Source organism: Sciurus carolinensis, chromosome 17 (assembly GCF_902686445.1).
Source record: "Sciurus carolinensis chromosome 17, mSciCar1.2, whole genome shotgun sequence".
Classification (NCBI taxonomy): domain Eukaryota; kingdom Metazoa; phylum Chordata; class Mammalia; order Rodentia; family Sciuridae; genus Sciurus; species Sciurus carolinensis.
In genome coordinates, this window is record NC_062229.1 from 63,401,855 (window position 1) to 63,414,811 (window position 12,957).

The window sequence follows — 12,957 nt, forward strand, 5'->3', positions numbered from 1 at the left end:
GCAAAGTCCATCAATAACAATACCAGCAGGAATAAAGTTCAACTCTCTTCCAAAACAGGCATGTCTAAGAATAAGGGTGCCGCTGGTCTTATTCCATTCAAGTGTGACTCTGTCCACTGAAAACTTGTTCTGTTGCTCCCTTTATTAAAAGTGTCTGAGTCTGAAGGTCATTTAAATACATATGACATTAGCACCAAGGCAGCATATATATATATATATATATATATTTTTTTTTTTTTTTTTCCCAGAGATCACATGAAACAGAATAGCTACTTAATAGAATTCAGAGTTGGTACAGTCTGCCGTGTCACAAACTCATTAGCTAACGATACTCATTGGCTAACAATACTTTTCTAGAAATGCCAAAAATACCCTTGTTGGACTCTTGTAGCACCTTGATGATAGCTGGGTTGTTTCAAAACACAAATCACAATGTTTTTTTTTTTTTTTTTTAAAGTAACAGCAAAACAGGTCCAGATAAAAAGTAAACCATAGTGTACCGTGATAAGGAAGGATCACTTCTGTCTTAGTACTACATATAACGTAGAGTACGTAAAATGCAGTGGTCTGACTGCAAGGGACAAAAATAATGTGAAGGCAGTCACAATAAAATCATTTTACGTACAAAAATATTACATCACAATAAATAATTTCAAACATAAATATTAAACTTTACATCAATCAGGATAGTCCACAGGTTGAGTATCCCTTATCCAAAATGCTTGGGACCGGAAGGGTTTTCAGATTCCAGATTTCGTAATATTTGTATACACGTAATCTGATATTCAGATATTTGGACTAGGGATGCACAACCTGTACATATATATATATATATATATATATATGCATATGTACACACATGTACACACACGTACTCACACACACGCACACAGGTCCTCTCACACATACAGGCACCCAAATTTAAGGTGGAGGTATTGCATTACTATCCTTCATCCATCCCATAATGGCTTCCTCTTCAGAGCACCTGAAATAAACAAACCAGAAAATATAAACCTTCTGCTTCAAATACCAAAAGTTTTTACCTATGTAGTTTTTAAGTGACGCTATTATTTTCTCCAGATTTAAAAAGTGATTTTTTTTTTTTTTTTTTTGTATCAGGGATTGAGCCCAGGGGTGCTTAACCACTGAGCCACATCCCCAGTCATTTTTATATTTTATTTAGAGACAGGGTCTCACTGAGTTGCTTAGGGCCTCACTAAGTAGCTGAGGCTGGCTTTGAACTCGCAATCCTCCTGCCTCAGCCTCCCCAGCTGCTGGGATTATAGGCCTGTACCACCGTGCCCAATTAAAAAGCGATTTAAAAAAATATTTTCTTCTGTCAGAAGCATGGAAGTGTTAGGAAGTAATAAAGCATAAAATAAAAATTCACTGGGTGAGATATACCTGCACCTGATATTCAAATATTGGTATATTTCCTTTTAGTGTTTTTCTCTACATACTTGCTTACATATGTAAATAGATACATATATGTACTCACTCAAATTTTACCACATATAAAATATATATATATGAAATTTATCTTATTAGATCTGATATATAAAATACATATGAAATGAGGCTCTCTACTAAATACTCACTGAATGTTTTTTTGGTACCAGGGATCAAACTCAGGGGTGCTTAACCATGGAGCTACATCCTCATTCCTTTATATATTTTATTTAGAGACGGGGGTCTCACTGAGTTGCTTAGGGCCTCGCTAAGTGGCTGAGGCTGGCTTTGAACTCAGGATCCTCCTGCCTCAGCCTCCACAGTTGCTGGGATTACAGGTGTGTACCACCTCATCTGGCTATACTCACTGAATTTTGCCAGCCTCAATTTTGTCTCCTTTTTCTGATAACAAATATCTTCTGTCCTTTAGGAAGATTCAATCTCTTTCTCTTGAAGCTGTCAGTCACCTGACTCTCGGTGGGTACATGATCTCAGGCCCTCGGACATTGTGATTGGTTCAGAAGTAGCCATCCTGGGGGGTAAGTATTTATTTGGATCAAGAGTTATGATGATGATGTAATCCCAGAGCTACCTGGGACCATGGCCAGGGGGAGATGATCTGTCTGAGAAAGAAGTTATTTAGAGGCGTTCATTCCTGCTCAATAGAAAAAGGAAGAAAACTGACCACTTTGAGCCTCTGGATGCAGCCATGCCTAAACCAGCCTCTACTTGGACATCTTATTTATTTAATATATTTCCTTTGCCCGTTTTAACAGAAATAATTCCAGTTTAAGAACATGATTTTGAATATGGGTATTTAATTGAACATCACAATGCTAATAAATGTCAAATAAGTACTCTGTCTCAGGCTCTCATAAGCAGTTGCTGGAATGTTGAGGGAGGATAGAGGAGATCCACTGAGTTGAGCTTGTCCCTTGTGGTTGAACACCCTCGGATGATTAACCAAAAAGTGAACTCACGATCCTCCCGTCTCAGTCTCCCTAGCTGCTGGGATTATAGGCGGGTGCCACAAAGCCAGCCTCAGCAATGGTGAGGCCCTCAGCAACTCAGTGAGACCCTGTCTCTAAATAAAATACAAAACAGAGCTGGGGATGTGGTCAGTGGTTGAGTGCCCCTGAGTTCAATCCCTGGTACCCCAACTGCGCAAAAAAGTGAGCAATTCCACTGTATGCCCAGTAGAGGGAGCACTTGCCAGCATGATGCACTTAATCAGCGATCACTAATCTTTATGCATGGTTTCTCTTGTGGGGTTTGTTAAAATGCAGATTCTGACTTTTGTGGGTACAGGGTGGGGTCTGAGGCTCCGCATTTCCAACAGGCTCCCGGGTGCTGGTGGTGCTGCTGCTGGTCCCACTGCCACAAAGCTGTGGCATTGTTTAGTGATTGACAGCACTCCTGGGTTCTGCCAAGGGAACTCGGGGTGACCAGAAAGAAGCTGTTGAACAGCTGTGGGCTTCAGTATCTGCTTCTGTAAAGCCCCAAAGCCTCACTTCAGGGTTTCGTTGTGAGCATTTGATGAGATAATGCCTGTAATTTGCTTAGCATGGCGAGGACTTGACAATCGCCATTGCTATTATCATCATCATCATCATATTCGTGGATAGTCATTCTCAAAAGGTGATCTGTGTGTTCCCTGACTCAGAATTCCCCGCATCAAAAATGCAGATCCCTGGATCTACCAGAGAAATGAAGCAAGACTCCTAGAGATGGAGCCCAGTAGGGAAGACTGTAAATACGCAATGCAGAGACATCTGATTCGTGTGACCTTGGGACCTCCAATTCAAGCGTGGAGGAGAGATGGCCTCCGTCATGTGGAAGCAGATGAGTAGGAGAGAAGCAGATAGGACGGTGGCAGGTCAGTGTCAATATGCTTACTAGTAACCCTGACGGTGCGAAGTGACCCACTCATATCTGCTGATCAGTAGGCGGTAGAAGAAATGAGGGAGAGAGAAAAAAGAGACTAGAGACAGATCAGCAGATGGCGTACATACCTTAGCTATAAAACTTGCACCTCCAGGCCAGTACCAGAGGATGGAGTGCATTTTCCACAGTAACCACCACATTTCCCGATGACTCGGGTACCATCCTGCAAAGAGATACATCATTTTAGACTACCTGCTGGGCTGATGTTTTCAGGGCTCGCAATGCCTTTTGGGAAAATCATTCTTGCACATCCGGTAGGCAGACCTTCTGAAATTCATTGAAACCCAACATACTCACCATGGTCTAATGGAGGGGTTAGCAAACTATGGACGGTGGGCCAAATCCAGCCAAATATTTGTTTTTTTATTTTGTGGCTGACAAGCTAAGATGGGGTTTGATATTTTAATAGGGTTGAGCAAAAGCAAACCAAGAATAATATATTTTTTTGACATGAGGTGATTCTATTAAATTCAAATTTCAGTGTCCACTAATGAGGTTTTATTATAATACAGCCATGTGCATTCATCTACCTAGATTCTATTTCATTTTGCAACAACAGAAATGAGTAGGTCTCAGTCCCACACTGATGTTCCATGCACTAACAATCATGGGGACACTGCTGTAATTTGATAGTGTTTTGAGAGTCGTGTGTGCTGTGAGATCCTAACATTTTATTTGTTTACAACCAGTGTGTACCAGTAAGACAAAAGGAGAAGAGAAGAGAAAGTGGGCTTTGAATGCTATGCTTTTGAGTTGGGATCAGGAGGTATAGCTTAGTAGTAGAAAGCTAGCCTTGGGTTCCATCTTTAGCAACAAATGATGCCTCCCCCCCATCAAAAAAAATGAATGTCAAACTTTTAGGGTACAATGTCAGGTCAATTTTTTTTCTTTTTGTAGTGCTGGGGATTGAACCCAGGGCCTTGTGCTTGCAAGGCAAGCACTCTACCAACTGAACTATATCCCCAGCCTGCAGGTCAATTATTTTGTTATCAAATTTAGATGACAAAGCATTGCATGTATTATGCAATGACATCATAGCTGTGCTAAAGGAATATAATATACACCAACATTACCAAACTGAAGTTGTCACAAATATTCCCAGCAATGGTCAAATATGTAACATTTAAAGGGTGTATCTTACCATAGCATAATTCTTACCCCAAAATAAAAAATAAAAATGTGTAAGTCTTAAGGTTGCTCACTTGTTATTAGTCAGGCAAGGAAATCAGTTTACTCATACTGAATTAATTACATCTTGTTTCTTTGCAGTAGCTGAAGAAATATGTTCAGAGAAAATAAACCAGTTCAAGAAAACTACCCTTTTGGCAAAAATTGCTTAAAAAGGTGATGAGACTTGTAGCCATACCAACAGGTAATCAAGAGCAAGGCAGATGACATTGGGTGGATTTCTTAGGTTCCTGATGAGTCAACAGATATTACTGTTACTATTTGGGAGTTGTGGTCATTTGAGAGGACAAGGGCCAATCTGAACTACTAAAAAATTAGCCTTTATGAATGACCTCTATGGAACAAGCATGGTGACAGGATTTCAATGAGGTTGAGACCAGAAGTACTGCAGAAAAACTGAAGTGGAATCTGCTAAGATGTGTTGAAAACCGATTGTGGTAAAACTATGTTTGGAGTGCAAAAAAGCTCTAGTTGGAAAAGTTTACAAAGCTCATGCAACTGTAAGATTTAAAGCCTATGGTTATACACTACAGTATTCATCAGCAGGTACTTTTATGGAAAATATTTGAACCTATCAGGAATTTTAGAACTAGTATTGTCAATGATGAATGCATTTGCTATGACTTAATCATCATCAGTTTTGTAAATTTTTTTTTTTTGGTTAAAAACTAGAAGCTAAATATCTTTACTTGTCCTACTGACTGCAATGTAACCGCTTAATGGCAGTTTTATTTTGACTTTTAAACTCAGGACCCAGACTAAGAGTTTTCTGAGTAAGCATTGTTTCCAGTCATGACAACTGGACACTTAGTGGTTTGAACTTGCTATGGACTTGGTAATGTTTCCTAATGAAATGTTACCTAGACTGCCAAACTGCAGTTATAGGTAAAACTCCTACTGTGGTAAGGTCATTTCAATGACAAGTAACATTATTTAAGTCACAAGTAACATTAAGCTGTTTTAACATCTCCCCGTACTGTCAAAAGTTACAACAAGAAGCTACATCTCTATTGCACACAAATTTACAGTGGTTATATTTTCTGAGTTTCAACTGCAGCTCTGGCAGCGTGATTTGGGCTTTGATGTAAGTGCAAAGGAAATTTTCATATTTCAAAAATTCATTTAGCTAGGTAATTGAGGAGCTTCCATTTCATTTTCAGTTGCAAGTGTTTAATAGTGATTAATGTGCAATGAAATGATATGCTAAAAGGCAAATATCAAGAGAAAACTCCAACAGAATTCTGTAAATGCCTGCCAAATCCTGAGTATGCTCAAATAAAATTATACAGCTATGGACAGATACCAGTGTCTGACAATATGTATCCATGTAAAAAAAAACGTTGAAACATGAATTAGATATAATCTCCTTTCAGAGCTAACAGGTAAATATCTACCATACATTTTGATAATTAGAGAACACTAATCAAGCCAAATGTTTCCTCCACCAATACTCCAATCTTCTCAATGGTAGATTTGCATTACAAAAAAAAAAGTACTCAATGAATCTAACCAAATTTTTTCCATATTTTTTTTCTCTTGGCATATAAAAATATATATAACATCACTGATTTTGCTTTTTGGTCGTCAAAGCCTAAAACACTTCCTTTCTGGCCTTTTATACAAAATTTTGTCAATCCCTGGTCTGCAGACCTGCATAGTCTCTCTTTGACTTTCCAGATTCATCTCATACCACTCTTTCCTTCATGACTATATTTCTTTGGGCTGTTCTTCTGATACACCCTTTATAACACAGGGCCTTTGCACATGCCCAATCTCTCTGATTGGAACTTTCTTCTCCTTCCCTGTGTGTGGGTGCACTGTACCACCCCAATATTTGCCTGATAAATTCTTCAGAATGCAGTCCAAGGCCACCTCCTGTAAGAAACCTTCCTCACTCAGCACTGTCATTGAGTAGGTTTTTTTTGTAGTTGTTGTTGGTTTTTTTTTAACATATGTCTTCCTGCTAGAATGTAAGCTCTGTGATGCAAGGTCAAATTTCTTTTGTTAGTTTGTGGGGACAGGAATACTAGGGATTGAACCCAGGGGGGTTTATCCACTGAGCCACATCCCTAGCTATTTTTATTTAGAGACAGGGTCTCACTAAGTTGCTCAGGACCCTGCTAAGTTGCTGAGGCTGGCCTCAAACTTGCAATCCTCCTGCCTCAGCCTCCCAAGCTGCTGACATTAGTTAGGCATGTGCCATCGCGCCCAGCCAAATTTCTTATTTAAAGTCTGAAAGCATCCAGAACCTAGCATGGTGTGTGACTTACAGTGAGGTTAGATACACATTTCTTATTGAATGAATCAGTGGGATGAATGGATGTGGCTGGAGATGTCCTCGTGTTGTTTAAACACTGCCTCGTTCATTAGCTCCCCTGTTGCTTCAGTGCTATAATTGTTTCTTGTTAACTGTGGCATCGTTTTCCATTATGTGTATTTACCATGTCACTTAAGTCCTTTTCCGCCTCCCTCTCTGAACAACATTCTGCTCTTTCCGCTACTGGGAATAACACAACGATGAACATATTCATGTCTTAATTTCAGGGTGCCTCTGGGTGACTTTCCCAGAGCTGGGTGAAAGGGTTTGAAGATTTGGTTCATGTAGCCGATCTGCGAAGCCTCCTGCAAACAATGGATCAGTTCCCTTTTTATAAAAGAAGGGAAGAAGTGTGGGGGTGGGGGAGGAAGAAAACGGTGTGAGTTTAACCACGAAAAAGAGCAAAATATTTTCTCTTTAGTTAAAAAAAAAAAAAAAAAAAAAAACGAAGTGGCATGCTTTTGATATGGACATGGAACTGGAAGAGTTCTTTACTCCTTCCTTCCTTCACGCTGCGATGGAACCAGCAAATGTTAGGCAAGTGCTCGGCCACTGAGCTGTCCCCTGAGCCCAGGAGAGCTATTTCTGTGACCCTGCTTGGTCCTGGGTTGAAGGGGGCCATGCTCATTCTGGAACTCGACTGCACCAACAGTAACTGGGATATGATTCCAGAACAACTGGTTCTCTAGGCAGGAACTTCTCACAGGTGTTAGTCTGGGGCTGGTGGCATTTAGGACAGGAACATGCTAGGAAAGTCTTCAGGATCCTCAAAGCCAAGCTTTCCTGGAACTCTCCTCATCCAGCAGAGGAGGTAACTTGAGTCAGATCGCCTGGGATCTGCCTCTTTGAACAAGCTCCTGAATGAAGTCCCATTTCCTGGGGCATTTGGGAGATGGGAATCACAAAAGTCTCCCTACCATGTTTGCCATAAACGAGATAATGCACTTAATAAGTGCTCAGCAAAGCACTGGGCCCAGGAAGTGTTTGCAGACATTATCATAAAGGCATTTTGCGGGGTGGATCTCCACCTCAGCCTGTTTTCCTGAGGACGAGCAAAAGTCTGGGTACTTATAAGATTCTAAAATTGAAAAGTAAACCCGGTTCCAGCTTTACAACATTCATGCTAATCCTTTAGTGAAAGTCTGTTAATTTGATTTAGGTAAAAGCAGAGCTAAAAATTATTTTTACTACGAGATAAAAAAAATAAAAGCCACACCAAGATAAACATGCCTGTCATGGAGACAGAGTCTCTTTCAGGGAAAATAAAAATGAGTAGATAAGAAGCATCCACCCACAGGATGTGAAGTGTGGGTTTGAATGTCTTCTTTAGAGCAGGACTTCTAGAATTCTCTTTTCAGCAAATGTGCTGTTAGCATTGTTCAGACTATGACATAGAAGTCAAATGGATGAATCTCTGTTCCATTGACAAGAACTTGTATTACATACTTGGCACTAACTTCTGCTTTCTCAGTTATATGACCAGGGAGGTTGGCCACCATGATTTAGGGAGGACTGTGCATCTCTGACTGAAGAGCACTTATTGACATGTCTTTGGGGGGTGTTGTGGTGGGGGTCTGCTGGGTTGGGGGAAGGAAGGTGGGGACTTTGCTAAGAAAACCCATCAAGATCCTAATTAATGGACATGATTTTAGGACTCCAAGTCAAATGTTAGGATCCAAATCATGTGCGATGAAATTTGCTCTTGACTCCTTGCTATTGCCCATAAAACACTATATTCATACACATACATGTATACATGTATTCATGTACATACATGTATATTCCAAATTGAGCCTTTAGACAGCTATGTATATACAAATGCATGTATAAACATGTCCAGTTTCTATAGAAATGTACAGAATAAAAATGCATGCATGGTCGTTGGACATGGTGGTGCACGCCTGTCATCCCAGCGGCTCAGGAGGCTGAGGCAGGAGGATCTCGAGTTCAAAGCCAGCCTCAGCCACTTAGCAAGGCCCTTAGCAAGGAACTCAGCGAGACCCTGTCTCTCAATAAAATATAAAAGGGCCGGGGATGCGGCTCAGTGGTTAAACACCCCTGAGTTCAATGCCCAGTACCAAATAAAAAAAAGAAAAGAAATACAACTTTCATTAATTTTTAATTCCAGAGCAACTCCAATTTAAGGCCCTTTCCCTAACACAAAAGAATGTTGGGTAGATGGTAGGATTTAGAGAACAGTTTCCCCGTCCCCGGGAAACCCCCCAGGCACACAGGGATGCGGAAAGCCCCCTTAGCACCTTGCCCACCCAGCCAGGAAGGGTCCACCCCTCTGTGCCGCCTGGCTGTGTAGGCCTATTCTAGAACCTTCTCCTGTAAGAACTCCAGAGGGGCAGCACTGAGAAGGGGCGTTTGGGAGCTGCAGGGGGTTCTGGAGGGACTCGAAGGGCACTTTGGCATCCTGAGCACCTTGGTGGGTATGGATGGCCCCTGGCAGAGGAGCTCAGAATTCCCTCGTTTTCCCTCAGATCTTCCCTCTGGGCCATGGTCCTGTTTTGTCCATCTGTCCCTCGTGCAGAGGTCTTAACAGCGCACAGAAACTACTAGACCCTCGGCTGAGCTGGTGCAGCCAAAGCGTTCGCCTGGCACGCTAGAGTGGGCCACGTGGACACGCTCAGCCTGGGCTCTTCCCGCAGCAAGCTCGCTGGGCCACCTCTGCCGACCTCAGTGACAGTCACGTGGAGACCTCACGACACGGGCAGCTGACACTTGCCCTGCTGCTGTCTCCCCGGTGACACGCAATCAGCTTCACTTTCTTATTTCATTTATGCTTCACGAGAACCCACAGAGATGGGGTTCACTGCAATCCGCAGTACAGATGAAGGAAGCAAGGGCCCCCTCTCCCTGGGGCCGCAGAGGGCTTTACTGTGGCACCTGGCCGCAGGCTAGACTGAGCCCACCACCAAGCAGACACCAGGCACGTATTCCTCTGCCCACCTCCCTGCTTTGCTCTCCTAAGAACTGACTTCACTCTTACCTTGCTGTCCCAGTCCTTGGTGATGTGACAGCTAAGAGGAACACACAGGGTTAGTGCATGTGAATTGCCCAATAAATATCTACAGTCGTTCTCCTCTTATCTGGGGTTTTACTTTCCACAGTTTCAGTTATCTGGGGTCAACTGGGGTTCAAAAATATTACATGGAAAATTCCAGAAACAAACAAGTCATAGGTTTTAAAGTGTGTGCCATTTGTAATAGTGTGATAAAAATCTTTTGCAATCATATTCTGTCCCACTTAGGATGTGAATCATCCCTTTGTCCAGAGTATCCATCCTATATATGCTACCCTCTCCTTAATCACTTAGTAACCATCTTTCAGATGGACTGTCATGGTACCAGGGTGTCTGTATTCAAGTAACCCTTATTGAGTAGTGCAACACTACCCCATAATGGCAACATCCTATAGCACAGTAAGATATTTTGAGAGACCACATTTGCATAGCTATTACTATAACATATTGTTATAATAGTTCCACTGTATTTTAGTTATTGTTGTCAAAATCTTACTGGCTCAGTGGTTAAGTGCCTCTGGGTTCAATCCCCGGCACCAAAATAAGAAATACAACTCTCATTCATTTTTAATTCCAAAGCAATTTGCGGCACTATTCCAAGATGGCACGCACTTTAAAACATATGAATTGTTTCTGGAATTTTCCATTTAATACACTGGACCCCAGTAGACCACAGATACTGTGCCTGATTTGTAGGTTAAATTTTATCATAGATAGGAATGTATAGAGAAAAATCTAGTATAAATAGGGTTTGGTACTATCTGAGATTTCAGGCATCCCCTGGAAGTCAAGGGCAAGCTACTGTATTTGAATTATAATCATGATTATTTTTCTCAGGTGAAAGTAGGAGCGAGTTCTTTTCATTGCACATCAGGAAGTCAACAGTGAACTTGACCTTGAGTCTTATTTTGATCAGTTTTGCCCCGGTGGTGAGACAACACCTCTGTTCTGTATGGGTACTAGAGATCCAATTCTACCCCAAATGTCTTGAGCTTGCTTTTAGTTTTGCCCCAGGGAAAGTATTTTATTTTATTATCAAGCAGGTTTGGAAAAGTGAGGTTTTCACTGACTGCTGACCCACATCCTCAGAGGACTTGCTTCTCTGAGGGCTGGATCAAAGCTGGGCTGTTTGGAAAGGAGGGTGTTATAAATGGCCAAGGTGTGACACTGCAGAGGGTCTGCGCCTCTGTCCCTTGCCGTGAGATGGCGTAAGCATGGACTGGGCACAGGATATTGCACAATTTCCAAAGCGTGTCCCATGAACACTAACTCTGGGAATATTAAAAGATGTGGCTTTGAAAGGCTTTATGGTTGGTTTAGTTTAGGTCAATGGCTCTCAAAACACGATTACAGACTAGAGCATCAGCAACACATGGAAAACGTGTTAGAAAAGTACCTTCCCAACAGGCGCAGTGTGCACGCCTCTCATCCCAGCAGCTCAGGAGGCTGAGGCAGGAGGATCGCGAGTTCAAAGCCAGCCTCAGCCACTGAGCGAGACCCTCAGCAACTCAGTGAGACCCTGTCTCTAAGTGAAAAATAAAAAGGACTGGGGATGTGGCTCAGTGGTTGAGTGCCTCTGGGTTCAATCCCCAGTGCCAAAACTAAAGAAAAAGAAAAGAGAGACATAGATTCCTGGCTACTCCTAGAAAGTCTGTGCATGTTTGGGGGCTGGGGCTGCAGCTCAGTAGTAGAGTGTTTTTCCAGCATGTGCCGAGCCCTGGGTTCCATCCCCAGCGCTGCAAAACAAAACAAAACACAAGAACCCTGTGGTAGCCAGCCTGCTTTGAGGCTCAAGCGCACTCCAGTGAGAACCACTGCTTTAGGGGAATACTGGTTGGAAGAAAGTCACATGGGTGTCTTTCCAGCCCCGAACACCCGGAGGCTGACTGTGACTCTTCAGGAAAAAAAGCCCAGGCGTGTTTTTTCCCGTGTCTTAGGCGGTGGAGACCCATCTGCACAGAGCATCCCTTGGGGATGCTGCTCTGTGGTCTAGACTGCAGGTCAAGCTCAGAGCAGCCGTTCTCCAGGCTGCCAGGGGCTGCTGAGTATTCATAAGGAGTCCTCAGCGGGCCCTGGAGATTAATTTTGAGCTCAGGCTCTCTAAGTTGTCAGAAAACACACCAAGATTGAAAAAAAAAAAAAAAAAAATGCTGACAGGCAATTGCCAAACCAGCTCCTCCAACTCAGGCAGAACCTTCCCTGGAGGAACACTGCAGTGACCATTCTCTCCAGAAGGTGGCGCTCCAGGCTTTAATTATTTTTAGTTTACCCTGAAACTGCAGTATTGATTGACAGGGGTGAACATACCATTGCAACTCAGCTTACATAGTTTACTTACATGGTTCCTTTCCTACACCTACCACCACAGTTTTGGACAATTTTTGTTTTTGGTACTGAGTGAATCCAGGGGTGCTCAACCACTGAGCCACATCCCCAGACCTTTTTTTTTTTTTTTTTTTTTTTTTGTATTTTATTTAGAGACAGGGTCTCACTGCGTTGATTAGGGCCTCCCTAAGTTGCTGAGGCTGGTTTTGAACTTTCGATCCTCCCGCCTCAGCCTCCCAAGCTGCTGGGATGATAGGTGTGAGCCACCATACCCCGCAGACAGTCAATTTTTATTATTGTTCCAGGTTATTGAAACAATGCATATTTTCAAAACATGTTGTACACAATAAAATTATACTAACTTTATTTTTCAATAATAATAATAATAATAATAATAATAAAACCCATAATGCACAGTTGCCGGAGGGAAGATGAAAGGAATGAATGCTGTAATTTCACGGTACACTCTAAAGCACCAGCACCGTCTCAATTCCTTCCAGTGCTAGGAAAATATTTAATGATCAAATTATGAGCAATCAATATGACTATTTAGTTAGTTACATTTGAGGTCAGTGACTGATTGACTCAGGTAGAGAAAAGAAGGAGTGAGGTAGATGTTTTTTCTTCCTCACAAATCTAACCCTGGCACTTAGAAAAAAAGAGTTCCTTTAGAAGTCGAAATCGGGCATCTCCCTTCCCGGAGGTA

General features: G+C 42.1%; 1 protein-coding gene across 7 annotated transcripts in view; it reads right to left on the minus strand.

Annotated features, from left to right (window-relative positions):
- Positions 1-391: 391 nt before the first annotated feature.
- Positions 392-12,957, minus strand: part of Adamts9 (ADAM metallopeptidase with thrombospondin type 1 motif 9) — a 174,300-nt gene continuing 161,734 nt past the window's right edge. For all 7 annotated transcript variants that reach the window (XM_047531184.1, XM_047531183.1, XM_047531181.1 and 4 more), the window contains 2 exons: positions 3,462-3,556; positions 392-985 (listed from right to left, as the gene is read on the minus strand). In XM_047531184.1, the coding sequence (XP_047387140.1) occupies positions 3,467-3,556 (90 nt within the window). In that variant the 3' untranslated portion in view covers positions 392-985; positions 3,462-3,466. The remainder of the gene's footprint in view (positions 986-3,461; positions 3,557-12,957) is intronic.